This window comes from Prinia subflava, chromosome 23 (assembly GCF_021018805.1).
Source record: "Prinia subflava isolate CZ2003 ecotype Zambia chromosome 23, Cam_Psub_1.2, whole genome shotgun sequence".
In the NCBI taxonomy this organism is placed as follows: domain Eukaryota; kingdom Metazoa; phylum Chordata; class Aves; order Passeriformes; family Cisticolidae; genus Prinia; species Prinia subflava.
The window spans coordinates 5,678,895-5,698,797 of NC_086269.1; the positions used below are offsets into that span (position 1 = coordinate 5,678,895).

The 19,903-nt window shown below is 49.1% G+C and overlaps 1 protein-coding gene across 1 annotated transcript in view; it reads left to right on the forward strand.

Annotated features, from left to right (window-relative positions):
• LGR6 (leucine rich repeat containing G protein-coupled receptor 6) overlaps positions 1 to 19,903 on the forward strand; it is a 154,084-nt gene that overhangs the window by 39,047 nt on the left and 95,134 nt on the right. Inside the window, exon 2 of the mRNA XM_063418666.1 lies at positions 16,021 to 16,092. Within this exon, the coding sequence (XP_063274736.1) occupies positions 16,021 to 16,092 (72 nt within the window). The remainder of the gene's footprint in view (positions 1 to 16,020; positions 16,093 to 19,903) is intronic.

The following is a 19,903-nucleotide window of genomic DNA, read 5'->3' on the forward strand; positions in this document are numbered from 1 at the left end:
CATGTCAGCCCCATGAAACATGGACTGGATAGATGTTTAATTTTCCCAGAACCTTGGTCTTTCCTGGGAAGAACCACTCCTTGTACTTTCCAAAGGAAAAATGAGGTTATATCTGGTTCCAGCGAGCTGCAAGGCTGGAGAGGGCACCTCCATTGACATCCACCGACCTGTAATCAAACTGGGAATATGCAGGACCATTGACCTGATGGCCATAACAGAGATGTTGCTCTGCAAAAGTCTAGATCTTGTTAGCACAAAATACTTTCTTCTTTCCATTTTCTTCTGATGCAGATCAGTGCCTGGCAGTGGAGTGGGGCATCACAGAGGGAACCAGAAGATGCCCACGATCACCTACCAGCCCTCAGGGGCTGTTTGCCACTTAGCTGCCTGAAGACTAGGCAGCTTGGCCTGGGGGAAGACAGCTTTAGGGTGCATGGACAGGGTCTGGACAAGGCTGTGGGCAGCAGAACCCTTCTCTGAAAATCCTGAGGGATCCCCAGTCCTCCCCAGCACATCCCTGAGCAGCATGGCCTGAATGACACCTGCACCAACAGGCTGGAAGCCTCTGCAGACCAGACACTCCAGCATCACAGGGCCTCCTGGAGATCTCCTCCCCACCCAGATCTCCTTGGCCCTTTCCCTGCTTTATCCTCCTGCATTTTAATACGTCGGATGTTACACAAACCCACTGATTGTTCTCCCTTTTGTGCTGGGGCAGACAGACAGGCTCCCCAGACAATAGACAGGCTTCACTGGTGACTGGGAAGGAGAGGTAGAAGATTTACTGCCATGAGGTAATTTGCTGGAGGAATTTGGACTTTCTCTGCTTCCGGAACTGCCTTCCTTGTCCTGCCCTGTCAGCAAAGCAGAGACAGGGAGGGTGCCCAGCACAGGGTGCTTGCAACAGGCAAGGTTTGCCTTTTGAGTACCAGCTCCATTCACAGATGGCAGCCAGAACCTGAGTCCTTGGGCTGGGAAGGTTTTCTGCCCCTGGGTGCAGCTTACCCCACCTGCTTTGACACTTCTTTTGCCAGATTTCTCAACCATGGCTGGTTGGTGACCCCCCTCTCCCTTATTCAGAGCATGAAAATGTCCCAACCCTATTTCATTTACCTCATCAGTAAGAATTAAACTTCTCCCTGATGCCTTTGATAGTGCATTAGGACATGCCAGGCAGCATCACATGCCAGATAACACAAGTGTGTGGGTGAATGGTGAGAAAGTCAGAGCAAGAGGTGAGGTCTTGTGGGCGGTGTGGGGTGAGGAGGGATCTGTTTTCAGCTAGAAAAAAAATATTTTGCAACTTGCAACTGCCCTTGTGGTGCTTTTGAAATCCCTTCCCTTTGTGGTGTGGGTGCAGCAGGCACAGACCAGGAAATGCTACACCAGCAACGCCAACACCTCATCATCCTTTTAGGTGCAAACGGCTACTTTGTCGGGATCAAAAACTTCAGGCTGCCACATTGCTGAGATTCTCGACTGCTCCAGACAGGTGCTATGCCATCCCTGAATGGCTGCTTGAACCCAGGGTGGGCTGCAGCTGCACAGCTTTGCACAGCTTTGGCACAGCCTCTCTTGATGGCGCTGGCTCACTGAGTTTTCCAAGTCCTGGGGGCTGTGGCCCTGGACACAGATCATTGCCCAAGTGAACTGGTGAGAACACTAACAGGAAGCTTCAGGGTGATGCATTAGGAGCCCTTTAGCACAACTCTGCACAGACATTGCCAGCGGGTTATCAGGTGGAGACAGCCTGGTAGACAATCTGGGCAAGGGTGGCAGCATCGGGTGGGGGTATGCTGGGGACAATCCCAGCCCTAGACTATGCACCCCAAGAGTTCTGGTGCCTGTGTGGTGGGGGAAGGCAAATAGATGAAATCCATGTCCAAACTCATGCCATGGCCTCTGATACCTCTTCCAGATATCAGTGGGAGATGCCCAGTGGTATCTCATCAGTCTGGTGGTTTTCCACCCCAGGACCAGCAGGAAAGCCAGTGCTGCTCAGTTTTTGTAAAGCTTTAGATGCAGGACCTCAATGATACTAAAAGAGATATATTAAATTTTATTTAAGCTTCTGATTTGTGTCAAATTCTAGGGTTTTTTTTCCTTTTCCTGACTCCATCCACATATGCAAGCTCAGCAATTGGACTGCAGGCAGGGATTGCCTGTGAATCCCCCAGAGCCTGTTCTCCACCCCTAAGTTAAAGGTGATAGTTCCCTTCTCACTCTGTGCAAATACATCCTCCTCCACAAGATAAAGGGAAGGCAGAAACATTTGTAGGAGCAATTTTTTTTGTTGTTGTTGTTGGGTTTTTTTTTGGTTTTTTTTTGTTTTTTGTTTACTCAGGGTCTCATCATGAAGGCAAACATTTAATGCTGGCCTGGCCACCAGCAGGGGCTTGTCCATTCCCACAGCTCTGGCAGCAAAGCCTTGCCTAAATTAGGGATCCAGGCCCCAGAGTGAAGTGGTCCAGCCAGCTGCCCCCAGGCTGTGAGCACAGGGCTGGGGGGCATCAGCCCCTCCATGCCCTTCCTGCCTGGCTTGCTGAGTGGCCAGCACTGCCTTCAGGAGCATCAGCCTTGGCCTCTCACGAGCTGACACTGCAGGGCTGATGCAAAACCCATCCTGGACCCTTCCCCAGACAGCCCCATGGACATGTTGTCTGTCCTTCTACCACACTGCTGGGAAAATGTGGCCTGAGCTGGCCTTTCAATTCTCAGTCCCTGTGGCAGCACGGGGGGCTGGAGGGCAGGGGAGAGGGCTGGAGCAGGGCAGGAGCCCAACTCTTCCTGGCCCCTGGCTCCACCCAGATATTTGGGGGCAGGATGTTGAAGGGGCTGTGAGCTCTGATCAATGTGCCATGCCTCTGACAGCACCCAGCACTACCCAGCTCCCAGGAAACAGAAGAGGGCAGTTTTGTGCACTTCTTTCCCAACTGACCTAGTTAATAGTTGGCCATGCCACAAAGTGGACTGGTTTGAACTACTTTTGGGACAGGTTGAATACAATTGAAAACCAAAGTTCTGTTCCATAAAAGCACCTGCCAAGCCCAATTCTAAACATAAATCACCTGCTGTGCTAGACCATCCCAAGGCAGCCCTGCTCCAGAGTGAATTATTGCCTTCTGCTCCTGCTTGAGTGCATTCAATGTATTCAGCTCTGTATTACATGATTGTTCCTTCTCTGCCTTGTTTTGGCACACAGAGAACACCACTCCAAGACAAGCCCTGGACACTGCCTTGCAGCTCAGCAGGTGTTAGGTCATGGCAGGTGTTCTCTCAAGGCACCCACTCTGCAGATGTGGTGTTGCTGCTCTTGGCAATTTTCAGAGCCTTACTTGAGTGTCTTTATAATCCCAGCCTTCACAGGTAGTCCTTTGTCTAAAACTGCTTCTCACAGTCGTGACTAAAGTAGTGGCACAAACCAAAGAACAAAGTGCAAACCTTAAGGGATGTCCTGCTGCAATGGATAGCTCCTCTCAGGGCAAAGCAGGGGATTAGAACCATAGAATCATAGAATTACAGACTGATTTGGGTTGGGAGGGACCTTAAAGCACATCTGATTCCTTGCTGAGGGAGGGGACAGGGTTTAGAATTAGGGTTCCACCAGACCAGGCTGCTCAGAGCTGCATCCATCCTGATCCATCCTGTATCCTTGTGATACCCCTCCCTGCTGGTGGAGAGCATAACCCAAATCCAGGGCTGCTGAATCCATGACAAAATGCACATCCACGGGATTTTTATTCCCCCACAACTCTTCCCCACCTCTTCTGTGTCTCTCAGCTGCTCTGCTCAGAGGAGGACCCTGCTGACCTGGCTGCTGGGGCTCAAAGCACACAAAAGGCAAGAGACACAACTGGGAGTGTCTCTGCCAGCTCTGGGCTGGACACAACCATCGCTCTTTGTTTGCCCAAAGTTTTGGCCAAGTCTTTTGGGACTGGAGGAGGTTTCCCACACAGGGGTTAAGTGCTGGGGTAGCCTGTGGTGTCCCAGACATCCCTGTGGATGCACTGCAGGACCCCCAGCTCCTGTGCCTGAGCACAGCTCCCAGTGGAGACCAGGGTTCCCTCAGGGCCTTTCCTGCAGGGGCAATGCCTGCAACCTGCAGGGTCCCAAGGTGGTAACTTGCTTGTGAGCAGCAAAAGTATCCCCCTACAATGCCCAGGGAAACCAGGCTTTTCTCTGAGGAAGCTTCCTAGAGCAAAAAACCACTCTCCATCAAATGCAAAAGTTTTCAGGCAACACAGAGATAAGGTAGAATTTTTTGAATGAAAACATATTGGAGATGTTTGAGTCTGAAGTGAAGGATTTTGTTTCAATTGGGGTTTCATTTTACTTTCGATTTTTCCAAATTCAGCCTCAGGTTAGTTTGTGCAGGTGCTGCCTGTCGTTAAATACTGCATTGTCATGGCTTGGCTTTTAGTGAATGAAATGTTTTGATGTGACCATAAAGCATTTCAATCAGCCATTCAGACATTTTCAACTACAAAATTTATCAGATTTGGTCCCCTTTAAGATGTTTTGCCCACTTCCAAGTAGTGGCAGACACAAACTGCACTAAGGTTCAGGAGTGCATCCACTCCAACCCTCCAGTTCACCTTTACTGCTTTACTTGCCAGTCTCAGGACTTTGGGACCGGCTTGTCCCCAGGGCAGCGCTGGAGCTGTGGTGCTTTGCCACATGGTTAAGCTGATATGGTGGCACTTGGTAAAAGGTTGGATGTGGGAACTGACAGTGGTCAGATTTTAGGCTTCAGGCACTTGCTAAAAAGACAAGCGAGCGACTCTCATTCTGGCCTGGGAAAATCCTAAGGAAGAATCCACACAATCCATGGGAGGTGACAAACTGGTAGCAGGTGGTGTTTTTCTAACTTGTTTACTGGCAAAGATGTTTACAAAAAGGCGTGGGCTCTAAATTACCAATCATGTTCATTGTACTGTATTAAAAGAGGGTTTTGAAGAACAAAGATTGCTCTCATTTGCTGTAAGCTGGGAGTCCCTGTCATTATACCATGCTGTCCTTAAAACAATAACAGTTGGATTCCATGATCTGGGAGGACCCTAATGACTCTGTGATTCTAGACATGACTGGGTGGTACCCCCACCAAAATGTGGCTTCCAAGGGGAGAGGCAGCTTGGCCCAGTGGTGCCTTGTCCCAGTTCTTCCCCATCTCAGCAGCTTTTGCCCCCACTCCTGCAGCACTTACCCACAGTGACTATACATCCTGTCAGAGCCCTCCTCTGATTTCCTGCCAGCCAGAGAACCACAGGAGCAGCTGTGTGCTGCCAGACCCTCTCTGTGACAGAACCCAGTGTGCTGACCTGCCCTTCTGGCCATTTCCAGGCTGTGGAGCTGCTGCCTGCCAGCCACTGGCTCAGCTCTCCGTAGTCTGGGGGCAGTGGAGCAGGGCTGCAGACAGCAGGCACAGCTGCAGGGATCCCTGCACAGCCCACGGTGTGTCAGAGCTGGCTGTACAGGGGGGATGTGTGCAGTGAAAAGAAACAGGACAGAGGTGGCTGCTCTGGGCCAGATATGCAAGGAGCTCTTGCACAAATTAATGATGGGCACCACAAAGAGAGTGCACCAGGGCTTTCAGCTCTCCAGTAGAGGTGGAACTGCCTAAGTCAAATACTACCTTTCCTTAGCCTTCCAACTGATACTTTTCCAGAATATGTGGGGCCAAATCTGCTTTGTGCAGACCTCATGCAACCAAAGAAAGGATGTGGGTGACAGTGGTTACAGGAGCCCCCGTGTGCAGCTGGAAGCAGGTCTGTGGCAGTTGTGTGCAACCCACTGCATCCTCCCCTCAGCCTGCTCCTGAGGAGAACCAGAGCTCTCAGCAGATTCTCTGAACTGGGCACGGGTACCAAGCTGGTCTGAAAGCCAGTGCCAGCCAAGTACACTCAGGAAGCATTTGGGTCACACAAGGTGTCCTGCAGAGAGCCTGCCACTCTCAGGTGTTTGTTCATGGAATTCACCAGGAGCCTCTGGGAGCCCCAAGAAGACAACTTTCAATAACCTTTGCTTCTGTGTTGTCCTCAACCCATTTGGACCCAGTAGTTGGTCCTGGAAATCAGTGATTTAGGCACCCTTGAGCCAGATGTAGTACTGAACAATCACCCTCAATAGTCACAGAGAGATTTATTCTATGTTAATTTGTCTTGTACCTTGTCTTGTGTCTGTACAGAGATACTCTACAAAATTTCTTCCCAGCAACTGGTCCCTGAAAAGCACATCCTCCTACTGCACCAACCAGCACCATGCTCTCTGTCACACCCCTCCTCACTCACCTGCAAGCAGAGGAGTCCTGCTGCCTGAACTGTGAACACTGACCCAGATCCTCACACCCTGTGATCTGTCTGCTCCAGCAGTGGCTGCTTTCTTGGTACACTTCAACAAGCCTTGGCTTCCAGGTGGATCAGTTACTCTCCCAGGAATATTTCCACAGAAATTCATTGCTGTTCCCACCACGTGGGCTCCAAGAGTGGTTTGACCATCACACAGGTGGGCTGTAAACCCCTTCACTCTGCACATTGGTGTGAACCACCCACAGAGGTCTGGGAGCTATGGCAGGACATGGAGCAGGCAGGGCAGGCTGCAGTGGATTTCTCAGTCTCAGATTGGTTTTTCCGAGATATGTTGGTTATGAGTCTTTTTTTCTCAAAAGCCCATGCCAGAAGCAGAAGAAACAGTCAAAGTCTGCCAGTTCTGGTTACTCAAAGTTGTTTATTATTTCTTATCTCTCAGTTCTTTCAGTGACCTGCCAAGGTCTTTGCTGCACTGAGGGCACAAGGTGACTCCCCCCAGGTCGGGAGAGTTCGGACCTTTTGTACCTTTTCTCTCTTTGTAAAAAATACATCATCCAAGATGTATTTTTTATTTACAGCTGATTACCAATACCTACTACCTATGTTAGACAGATCACTTCTATTCCAAACCAATCCCCTGTGACCACCACAGCAGAAGATGGAGGGCAAGGACAAGAAGGAAGAAGGACAGGGCCACACCCTGATCCCTCCATCCTGCCTTCCCTGACTCCATTCTAAAACCCCAAATTCTACATTTGCACCCTGTGATAAGCTAACCCCTATTTATTTCAAACTCTTGTGGCTTCTAATTCTTCATACAAGGTTGGCAGCTTCTCCCATGGACTGAGGTCAGAGGCAGTGTTGTTTTGGGCTCTGTGCCAGGGTCCCAGACCCCCCTGCCAGGGTCCCAGACCATCCAGGGCAGCCAGAGGGATGCCCTGGGCTCTGACATCTCAGCTGCTTTCCGAGGTGCTGTGGGTACCAGAACAGCTCCAGTCTGCTGGCAGGAGCCTCTGCCAGGGAGTTTCTGGCTGCCTAGAACAGCCCTGTGGCTTACAACCATGCTTGGCTGACCTTAACCTGCTGTCCTGGTTCCATCCAGGTCTGGGTTAATTTTTGCAGTATTTGGGAGGGGACACATTCCCAATACTCACTTGGTTTCCAGGACACTTGCACAGGGAATGCTGCAGATGCAGCAGTTGCATTGGTTTGCTCTTTACTGCTCGTTACCCTGTTCAAAAGGCTTTGGCTGGGCAGCAAAGGGGAAGATGCTCCTGGGCTCACCTTTCCCTGGTAGCTGTCCTGGGTTAAGAGGATAATTCTTCCCACAGGAGGAATTTTGTCCCCAAAAATCCTGGCAAGTGGGGACCTGAAACTGAGCAGAGACCTGGAGGAGGACAGGAAACAACCCCACACTCTGGACATAAGGGGATGTGAGGTTCTTTTCAGGGATCCAGTGGAGATCATTTAGGTACCAAAAGTCAGGATGCTGCTGGGCTGTGGCTGCTCCAAAGGGTGGGAAGAAAGGATGTATACTTGCAATCTCATTTTTCTTGCTTTAAAAAGTTGCTCCTTGCTCTCATTCATGGCCCAATATTTCTTTTTAGTTTAGAGGTTCTTTTAGTTTGGATGTGCTCGCACTAATGAAAATGTTAAGGTTGACCCAGCTCATCCACTTGCCAGTTCTGAATCTTATTAAGTTAGGCTAACGTGTAAAAAAGTTTTGAAGAGGCTGAGAAGTCCTGCTTTAACTCTCTGGACAGAAAATAATTTTCTTTTCAAGTTACTTTGGGTTTAGAATGTGCTTTCTGGGATGATTTTTTTAATGTCAACACTGAAAGGGGGGAAACAACAGGGTTTTATTATTTTAATCAACCCAAACCAATTCCTTCTGGACTTCTCTTTCAAGGAAATCACTAAAAATATGAACTTGCAGAATGGTAACAGAAAAGCAAAATTGTGATTCTTGCCCAACACCCAACTCAAAGCAGCTGCTGCAGTGGCTGCTCTGGCTGGAGGGTGGAAGAGGGAATGGCAGGAGGCTCTGTAGCCTCCCCCTCAGCTTGGTGTGTGGGATTCCCCATTTCCAGCTCTGTGAGATGGGCACAGAAACCAGCACAGCCCTGGTTCACCTGCAGGCCAGAGGATGTGAGTGCCTGTGGTGCTCCTCAGAGCTGTGTCCTCCCAGACAAGCTGTCTGCTCCCTGCCTGCTCACAGCACAAGTGCTTTCCCTTAGAATTGTCACATTCCTCTGGAGCCAGGACAGCTACAGACAGGAGACAGAGCTTGGGAAAAAAATCTCCCTCAGTTCAAGGATCATTTGGACAACACTCTCAGGCTCGTGGTGAGATGTGTCCTGTGCAGGGCCAGGAGCTGACTCGATCTTTGTGGGCCCCTTCCAACTCAGGATATTTTATGATTCTGTGATTCTACGACATACTGTGCAAAATTCTCAACTTTGCCTGTTTGGAAGGAGTGTCCTTATGATCTGATCCAAGTCTCATCCCTGCCCCTGGCACAGGGGCTGCTGTCCTCAGCCCTATCTCCTCTCTGTGGCTGCAGCCTGCTCTGCCAAGTGCCGTGACCTTCTGCCTGCCCTGGGCTTGCACCCCACACCTTCCTGCCTCCCCTGCCCTTCCCCTGGCAGCCCCTGTGGGCCCTGGGGTGGGATGGGCTCTGCTGACAGCCTGGCAGAGGGTTTCCATAAGTGATTTCTTCTGGTTCTCACAGCAGCCATGGCCAGGGGCAGAAAAGCTTCACTGCCCTGCTCAGCCCCTTCCTGCTCCCCCTATGGAGGGCACCTGACATGGGGAAAAGCCAGGACAAGGAGCAGGAGCAGTAGCCAGGGTGTCACCAGAGCCTTACTTGCCCAGGGTCATTGCTCCCCCTGCACAGACTCAGCTTCTAAAGGCCTGGAATGGGCTTAATCTCACCCTGCCAAACTGCCCTTGTTTGAGACTTTATTATTGAAATATTGTGGAGATCTGGGATAGGGCCTACACATGGGGGATGATCTAAGATGACTGATCTATTTTCAAACGTGGAGAGGTGGGAGTAGAAACGCGTTCTGCTCTTGCTCATTGCAGTGATATGGGATTGAAGCAGTGCTGGTGCCTCCAGATATGATGGGATGCAAATGAGCTCTTACTGCTTTGATCTCTTTATCTTTCCTTTCTCCTTCTCTTTATGGAGACTACCTTTAGTGTAGTTTTCAACCTGCAGGCTTTTAGGAAGAATTTCAGCTGGTTCTATGGCTCCAGGTACCATTCAAAGCCCCAGCTTTGCCCCAAGCAATTCAGGCATTTTGTGGTGACCTTGGAGATTTCAAGATAAAGAGGAAAAGAGATAGTGAGAACCTTTATGAATCACTCTACTATAATCTGAAGTATTTCTGAAACCATCATTTCTTGCCTTTGGGCTCCTTTTCTGGTGATGTAGCTGTGCATTTTTACTGGATGCTAATGAGAGTGGCCAGGAGAGAGGCACAGACAGTGCTCAGCACCCAGGGATTTCAGAGTGTTTCATTCCATACAAGAACAGGCCTAGTGCTGGGCCCTTCCAGGATAAGGATGGGAATTTTGGACTGGTTTGTTCAGTTTTCTTAGAAGTCAGACTGCTGGACTGGGAGGCCTTGATGCTGTAAATGTGCAATTAATTTATTAAAAGGATATCAGGTCATTAGCTTCTCCTCACAATCACAAAAAATTCTGCTCACCTGCCTGAGTGTAAGGAAGGAGTTTTGTATGGTCCAGGAAGGCACATGTTGAGCACCAAAAGTGAGAGGAGCTAGGCTGAGCCTGGGCTGGGAAGAAAGCACATTAATATCCTGAACATCTTGAAAAACATGAACATATTCATGTATGTTCATATAGCAGAGCAATTTAGAGGCTGAGAAGACAGTCCCCATCCAGGATTCTTAGCAGCTTCCTGTAGGATCAAACCAGGATCTCAATCAGATTTGTCTTTGGGTGACTTTGCCCCCTTACAAACAAGGAGCAAGAGGTCCATTTCCCAAAATACTGCAAGTCCTGTCCAGGGCCTCGGGCCATGTCAGTCATCATTTCCAGCTGTAGCCACGGGCACTGGATTTTGCTGAGGTACCAGGGAAGCCAGAAGCCCATGGAGTACCCCACTGTGGGCTCTGTGAAGGTCCAGGAACAACCTGAGCTTGCAGAAACCTTGCAGAACAAACCCCTTGAAGGCAGCTGCCACAGCAGGAGGACACAGGCTTCTTGGTCTGCTGAGTGACAGAGGGACCCATGGGGAGCACCTCAGGGGACTGAAGCTGAGGACCAGACTTTCAGCCCCTTTGGAGTAGAGGTGGGTGGGGAATATCTTCTCCCAGCCACAGGTAGGAGCTGCTCTTTGTGTAGGACATCTGTCCTGTGATGAGAAGTGAGCACCTCTCTGCTAGCTGTGTAATTTTCTATATCCAGATGCACATCTGGATCTGAGGTCTCTCTAACTGGTCTCAGCCAGACCCTACCCCTGCAGTTTCCCCTTCAAACCCTGTGTCTGGGCAGCCTTGGTCCTGTTGTGTTACTCTAGGGGGAATTCAGCCTGTGTTGCTTTAGGTCTGTTGGCTCCTGCTTGCATTAATTCCCATTGCAGCACATCTCTGGGGAAAACCTTGCTTTGTGCCTGCAATCACAGACATCAGGAGCTTTGGGGCTCATGGGCAGGGCTCAGCTCCTCACAGTTTTGTGGGCAGCCTTTAGATGCCTTGAGTTTGTGAGAGAGGCACCAATCCTGCTGTCCCTAGAGGAACATCCTGGGGATGCTGCTTAGGCCTGCCTCGGGCAAGGGTTGCAGGATGTCCTTTGTGCAGCCCCCTTACACCAGCAGATAAACTCCTGCCCCTTTGGCCCAGAGCAGACACCTCCACAAAGCCCTGCAGGTGCCTTCCCTGCCTTCTCCCAGCAGGGCTGCAGCTCCCCATGGTGACAGCCACAGCTCCATGGCTCAGAGCACAACACCACAGCCTGCCCCAGCAGATGTGCCAGGGATAAACCCCTTTGATCATTAAATCTAACCTCATCCCTGAGCTAAAACTCTGTGGTCACCATCCCACTGGGCAGGTGGAGAGCATGGCAGGCAGCCCCACAGGGATCCCAGAGCAGTGTGTGTGTGTCACCTCATTTTTGGGGAAGGAAGATCAGCTAATCAGTGAATAATCAAAGGCTTCTCATGAAAGAAGGTGACATCAAAGCAAATAATTTAAGGAACCCCTCGAGGGCCAGAGGAGTTGTAAGGTCTGAGGCTGAATCACATGAGCTCAGTTTCCATGAACTGTGTCTCAGTTTTCCTGCAGGTACAAGTTAGAAATTCTTACGATAAATGTTTAGAATTAGTTGGGGAAGGGGGGAAAGTTAAATCACACTAATTATAGCCATGATGGCTTTGGTGCAGTGCCATTTGAAAGCATAGGTATTTTCTGCACCTAATGCAAGAGGCATTAAAAGGAATTGCTTCTTGAGTAAGCAGGGTGATATGAGAGCAGAGTTTCAGTTTTGGGAGTAGTAGAGTAGTTCACTCTACTGGCAGCATGCCAGACTACAGCCGTGAAGGATGATTGGACAGCAAAAGAATTCCTGCTTTTATTTGATATTTTGTAGAGAGGGCAGACAGGGCAGTCACTGGGGAAGGAGGAACAGGGGAGCTCTGGGACAGGAGAGGGATGGCTTGTCCCAGAGCACCACTGCTGAGTGGTATCATGAACTCAAAGGCAAGAATCTGGACAGTTCCTCTGCAGGTCCTACACTGAAAGCCTGAGTGATGCTGCAGCACCCCATTTCTACTCCTACCTTTCTAATTTCTTTTAGAGTTTAAGTGACTTTGGGGTTTAAATCATATTCTTTGTGCACTTTTGCACTGCCTGCTCTGGTACAGACCTCACCTTTGGAATGGTTTCTCCAGAGCAGATGACAACAGCCATGCAGAGACAGGAGTGACCCAGCACTTGTTTGGCTTCCCTGGATGCTCAGGCACTCAGAAGAGAGCCCTGGCTTGGAAAGTCAAAGTCATTGGCACAGCTGAGAAAGGTCAGAGGAGCCCTAAACCCTTTTAGTCCATGGATCCCTATTTCTTCTGCTAGAGGCTGCAGAAAAAATAATCCATCAAGGTTCAAACACCATGGGTTCCTTTTAAATTAACTAACTGGCTGACTGAAGTAACCACCCCCAAACACTTGAAGAGATAAACAGCTTCTCTGATTGCTCTGACAGGAAGCATTTCTACCCTTGCATGTGTTGGGGATGTACATAACATAAGAAACCTTACTAAGAGGAAAAGCATGAGCTTGGGAAAACACAGCAACAAGTCAACAACATCTTTAAATGAGTAATAAGTCAAATATTTACTCCCACAACACTTCAGGCAAGAATCCTGTGCCTCAGCTTTCACACAAGCATGGACAGCCTGTGGAGAACATCTCATACTCTTGTGGGTAGAAAAATCACCGGGTCCAGGGCAGTGCTTGGGAAGTTTATTTCCAGCCCTTGGAGGAATTTGTTCTTTCTTCACACCGTTTGTCCTTGCACATTCCATGCTGTCCTCACACCGTGGCCAGGCCAGAAATTCCACCATGCCAAGTCAGGTGTGATGTCCCCTGCTCTGGAGGAGCTGCTGGGGGTCCCTACAGGATGGCACACTGGAGAGTTAATGGCAAAACTGAGCCCCTGGAACCTTCACCTTGCTGTTCATTAGCTGGCAAACCACTGCCAGGATCTGCACTTTCAGGGTGCCCTTTTCAGGGTTGTCAGTGTGGATGTATTACACTTGAGTCCTGCTGGACTGCAAACCACCAGAGTGTTCAAACAGCCAAAGCATCAGTGACTTCTAAATAAAATCACTCCAAATATTTTCTGTGTAACAACCCTGAAAGCACAGGCTGGGCTTTTCTGCACTGCCCAAAGAGATGGTGGGAGAGAGCCCCTTTGTCTCAGACCTGCTCGTGTCCAGGAGCTCCAGGGCTGCAGGAGGGTGGGGGGCAGGGAAGGGGGGCTTTTATAGAAAAGCGACATGCTGTGGAGCTGTGAGGCTGCTAGAGTGATGGGATAATGGTCTCTCCCCTCTGCCTTTTGGAAGATTTTTTCAGAAACCAGTGTATTTTGTTCCTTTTAGGTATGGATCGGGGCAGGAGGAAAGAAGTGTCCGAGGCTAGGTTGGACAGGGCTTGCAGAAACCTGGGATGGGGGGTGGTCCCAGCCATGGCAGGGTGTGGAACAAGCTTTGAGGTCCCTCCCAACCCAAACCATCCTGTTATTCTAAAAGATATTTGACCTCCCATATCCTCAGCCACCTACAGCCCTGCTGCTGCCTGGACTGGTGCTGGTGTCCAGCTGTCCCCATCACCTGGGGAGCGCCTGGGCACACCAAAGGCAGTTCATGGGGCTTGGAAAGTGGCTCCTGCAGCAAGCAAGGGGCATTCTCTACAATGCCAGCCAAAGGCAACTTCAGGAATATGCTCACAATTCCAAGGAGATCTTGGATGTTTCAGATCTGTGTTTTCTTTCACAGTCTTTCACTTTACATTATTTTTCGTTATTTTCGCATTGTTCCACAACATGTCAAAACATCAGACAGATTCATTACAACACAAACAGGAGACACTTTGATGTAGGAAAAAAAGATGTTTTAATGGGTGCTAAGTAGCAACTGCCCTTGGGGGTTTAAAAATAAAAATAGAAGCAGCACAAAATAATATTTTAACCCTTGTATCCCAGGATCACCAAAATATAGAATGCAGCATTGCACACAGAACAGTGCAGGCAATAATTTTCTTTTTGCAGTCATTCTGAAAACAGAATTTTGTATCCACATAGATTTTTGGTGAGTTTTCTACTACTTCTCTGAAGAAGAGAAAGTTATAAAGAAAAAAGTGAACTTCTCCAGGAGTATTTTCAAAAATACAGAGGCTCACAGAGGTGTGTGGTTTTCTCACAAGACACTTCTCCAGAGAATACACAAAGACAGCTTCCAACCTTCCTGACGTGTCACCTGCCTCCACCAATGCCAAATAGAACTGGTTAGAATGTGGTGGTTTGGTGGTTTCCATTTTTGTGGAAAATGGTCAAAATGTAGAAGCCAATGCCTCCCCAGCTGTTCTGCTCTTTACCAGCAAAACTCAAGCATTTTTTACTGAAGAATACAAAGTAAATCTCAGTAAATTTTTCAATGAACTCATTTTTCAGTGAAGCAGCTTCCTATCCAGAGCCCAAAGCCAGCTGAGATGCTCCAGATCATTTGATATGTGACCTGTAGGATCTCAGGTGCCCTGAGCAGATGGAAGAGCTCAGAGAGGTCCCTCTTGTATTGCTGGGTTCTCCTGAGGGTCTTTTCTCCTTCGTGCTTCTGTCCTTGTCCTTGGCACAAGGATAGGGACAATGCCAAGACATTCCAATCCCAATGCCTTCTAATGCCAACTCCCAGTGACACTGGAAGGACAGGGAACATCCTTCCTCAGGCTCACAAGTCTGTGAGGTCTGCAGAAGGAAAGAGTGAATAAATTGCCTTCATTTTGTGGTTGTTTCTCCTCATTTTCCCATCACACGCATCAGTCCAAGCTCCCAGGAGCTGAGCTGTGCCCTGTCTGTGCTCAGTGACAGAGAGCAGCCCCTTCTGCCTCTCACAGGACTGCAGCACCCCAGATGACACTGCCCAGGATTGCTCTGCTCAGTAGGGGATATGCCCCATCTGTTCCCATGGGGTTTAACCACAGCAGCTTTTAATTCAGCCTCTGCTCACCTCTTAGCTTTGAAGGTCAATGCTCCCTTGCTCACGTGGACACAGCCTGGTCTAGGTCGGGGTAAGCAGCAAGGGTTTCTCCATGTGCAGCTGCTCACGAGGGCAGGGTTACAGATATCAGGTGTCAGACCCCAACAACAGCCTTGGAGCCTGGAAACATCCTTGGTTTTTCCAAATATCAGCTTGGATTGAATCCCTCAGGACAGTCTCAGCTACTCTCACGCCCTGGGATGAGGAGAGCTCTGCACAGGCAGCTGAGGGTGGCTCTGTAAAGTGCAAAGAGCTTCAGGCTCAGCACCCCCTGGACCTCTGGGTGCCAGCACAGCCTCCCCCAGAGGCTCTGTTGGAGCCTGAGCAGAGAGAATGAGCCTTTTGCTGGAGATGGCAGAGTGAGACAAGCACAACCACCCAGGTTCCTTCCACCTCCTAACCTCAGTTTGTCACCCACAGAGCCAACCTCTGCCCCTCAGCGTGGGTCCCTTGTTTGTACAGTGTAGAGAAAGCCACTCCAGTGCGATGTACCCCTTCTCTCATGGGCTGCTGTCTCCTCAAAAGCAGATGTCCATCCACACACTGGAAGAGCTCCTGTGGGGGCTGGCATGACCATGGTGACAGAGAGATGCTCTTGGGCTCAGGGACATACTGTCCTGTTCCAGTATCATGGGGCTTCTCTCCAAAAACTGAGACAGCAATACTGCTTGTGCTGTTGGGAAATGTCCTAGCTTGCTTCATAACTTGGAGAAGCTCAGGGAGACCACCCTGAAGGAGCCAGCTCTCTCTGGCTACTCGTCTCCATCCCTCTGCAGGCAGAGCCTGGGCTGTGATCAGATATCAATGCTGAAATCTTGTTTGCAGAGGCTTCTCACCCTCTCACTCAGCAGAGAGGGGACACAGAGCCTGGCACTGAGGTTTGTTCCATGCAAACCACTGCGTGACTGATCAGAAACCTCTGTCTTTCCTTCCTGCCAGAGACCTGAGCATGAACAACATCAGCCAGCTGCAGCCCAGCGCGCTCCGACACCTGCGCTTCCTGGAGGAGCTGTGAGTACGGGGCAGGGGATGCTCGGGGGGCTGGGGAGGCACTTCAGATGGTCCTGTAGCACCAGCCACAGCCTCCAGTGCTGTTCCTGCACCTGCAGGCTCAGATGGAAGCACACTGCCTGCTGGGACAGGGTTTATTTGCTGCTCTAGCTTAGGGGTTTCACTGAGGTTGTCACCTTCGGGCTGAGGTGATGCATGTGCCAAAAGCCAAAATAAAAGAGGACCTAACCTGCCATTTGAAAATCAGCACTGTTACCCTGGAGCAGAGCCAGCAAACAGAGAGCTTCATTCACCCTTCAGCAGGCAGGGTCCCCCTCACAGCCTCCTGCAGCCCAGAGGCAGATTCACCCCGGGCGCTTTGCGGTTTGGATGGAACCCACCCTGGAAAAATGAAGTCCAAAAGGTTTTCTCCAGAGGCTGAGGTGTCCCACCACACACCAGTGTGCACTCAGGTCTGAGCACACACACTCAGACACAGCAGCAATCTCAGTCCTGGGGATCAGCATGTGGCTGTGTGTCAGTGAAGGAGTGGCCCCACTTCTGAAAGTGTGAAAATGAACCAGCAGCACAAGAAACCACTGGAATCCTGTGTGAGCCCCAAAAACGGGAGCCCAGGGGGCAAAATGTTGAGGCTGACCATTTCTGCATGAGTAAATTGCACCTGTATGGTCTTACTCCACTTGACCATGAGAAATACCTCCAGGTGTTATTCTCATGCTGTTGGTACTTTCAACACAACAGCTTCTGTTGGAAAACACAATTTCTTCAAAACACTGTTATTGCATTCATGAAATACTAATATTAAGGCTGCATTTGATGTGTGTTGTAAACTTGCTGTGTATATAACAGTTACTGCAACTTAATCTGTCTAAATGAAACACTTTCACTTCTCTGAATCAGATCTTGCCGCCACCACAAGGCACAACACTGGCATTTCATAAATGGTATTTTCCAAAATGTCAGAATTACAGACATCACCCTAACACCCTGTGAGGGTGGGCAGGCCCTGGCATAGGTGCTCAGAGAGCTGTGGCTGCCCCTGGATCCCTGCAAGTGTCCAAGGCTGGATGGGCCTTGGAGGACCTGGGCTGGTGGAAAGTGTTCCTGCCCACGGCAGGGGGTGGAATGAGATGAGCTGTAAGGTCCCTCCAAATCCAAATCATTGCAGGATCTGTGATTTTTATATTATAGGATTTTTACCTCAAATGGTCTTGTAACTGATCATCCTCTGTCTGTATTTTAAATTCATTAGAGTTATAAGGACCCTGGCCTCCCAAGCCCCTCCCCAGCAGGCATTTACCAGCTGACAGGGAGGCATTTTTGATCCTCTTTTGGCTTTGGAGCCAGAGCTGCTCATAGAAAGTGGGCTCTTCACCACTTAGCTCCCATCTTGCAGCCTTTCTCTATTGGTGATTGATTGAGAGATGGGAAGACTGATTCGGTGATCAGAATTCGATTTTACTCAGGTTTCCCAAAAACTTATATACTATTTCAAACAGGTTAATAATTTCTACTACAATAATCAGGTTAAAAATCACACAGAAAACTCATGCATCTTACAACAATTCTTTGCTTGCAGAAGTTGATTGAATCTTCTCTCTTCCCATAAGCAGGTTTAACCCCATCTTCTGTAATCTTCACAGTTCTGTTTGTTCTTGCCATGGCATCTTGGTTATCAAACCAGCTATGCTAATGAAGTCTGTTTGACTTTCTATTTTGTGTATTCCCATATTTCTCTAGTCATTTTATCAACATCCACGTCCAAGTGTGGACACCCAGCACTTCCTCTGGGGGTCCTGAGGCTTTTCACTCACACGGAGCCGACTGCTGGGCACAATCCGCGGTTGTCTCGCTGCAAGCAGCCGTGTCCGGGTTACGTCATGCACAAACAGAGCACTTCCAACCAGCACTGAATAAATATTCATAGCTTCCAAAAGAGCCAGCTTCCCACAGCCAAAAATAATTATGAATGAAACAGGCGAAGGGGAAAAAATTAAAGAGGAAAATCTGAAAAAATAATGGGAAGTTGTTAGGTAAGATTTTAGTGGAGGTTGAATGTGTCACAAGTGCCCCTTTGGAAAGGCCTAACATCACAGTTAGGGAAGGAAATGCAAACTACAGCATCATATATCTATGCCTAGCAAAGTGCCTGCTTGGATTTGATAGCAGTAAGATAGTCATCCTATTTATGGAAATCAAGTAATTTATATGAAATCAAGCAAGGAAGGATTTTATATATTACGGCAAATTAAAAGTGATTCTTTCAACAACAACAGCTAGACAGGGACAGTTTGTACAGCATTCATAGGGCTGTCATTGACCAATAATGCAACTTGCCTGGCATTTCCCCTCTCTTTTCATTTGTATCTTCACCAAATTTTCATCCCACAACATTACATCAGCACCATGACATTCAGGCTGGGATCACCCTCTGTGCCAGGGCACGCATAAGAGTCAAGCAAACAAATCCTGCTTGTTTAGACATCCTCAAGGGAAGTTTGTTCAGGTCTCACAGCTCAGATCTCTGCTGATTTCATCTACCTGGGACACTTTCCCAGTGTCTGCCAGGGTGACACCAGACCAAGCCCTTTGTCTTCATCTCCATGGCAGAACTGCCCATGCTTGGGACATGCCAGTGAGTGAAGAGCAGAAACCCCTGCTGAGCAGTGAGGGACAGACCAGGTATCCCAAATCCAGGTATCCCAGTGTTATGTCTCCTGGGGAGGAGGAAGGCCTGCCTGCCTGCCCTCCTGCCTGTCCCCCTCCAGGCAGGGAAGTACTGACAGGACTCTGCTGCAGCTCATCCTTGCTGCAAGTGCCTGTCTTCAGTTAAATGGAAAGCCTTCTGCAGGTTTCTCATCCCCAGGGACTTTGGGTGGCATTATAGCCCCAATCTGCCTTCTACACAGAGGCACAAAGTCACAGAATAATCTGAGTTGGAAAGGACCCACAAAGATCATGAAGTCCAACTCCCCGCCCTGTACAGCACCATCCCCACGAGTCACACCTTGGTCCCAACCACGTTGTTCAAATGCTTTTTGAGCTCTGTCAAGCTTGGGGTCATGGCCAATTCTGTCCCCTGACACAGTATCAGGGGTCCTGTCAATGGTCACAGAGAGATCAGTGCCTGCCATTCGTTATTCTCTCCAGGGGCTGAACAGAACCAGAACCCTCAGCTGCTCCTCACATGGCTTCCCCTCAAGGCCCTTCACCACTGTCACTGCCCTCCTTTGGATGCTCTCCAATAGTTTAATATCTACAATCTTATGTTCCCTATTACATGCTGGATAAACCAGGGCAGTAACAGGCTAGAGCAACTGAAGACAAAATTTACAAAATTCAGTCCAAGGTGAACCAAAACTGATGTTCTGGAGCTTTGGTCAACCCCAAGAATTTCTTTTAACCTGAGAGAGAAAAAAATAGTTTCATCTTCAGGTTACTTTTTAACATTTACTCTTTTACTTTGGGTAAATCCCTAAAAGAAAAAGGTATTTCATATTATGTATTGCTTGACTGCCAAAGATTCCTTAGGTGCTTGAACCTTATGAAAAAATCAGAGGTTCCTCAGCAAAAAAATTCAACTCAGATTTCCAAAACTCCTTTTCAAGATTCTATGAAATTGTTTAATGTTCAGAAACATCCCAGGAACTCTTGACACCCCTTGTCCTTGATCTATAACCCTTATCTTCTTCAACAGTCAGAGAAAGCCCAGGTTCCTCTGGCTCCTCCTCACGGTTCTCCCCTCCTGCTCTCACCCATGATTCTCTGATTCTGTCTTCTCTCTCATTAGATTTAGCCCCAGTAGCCCAGG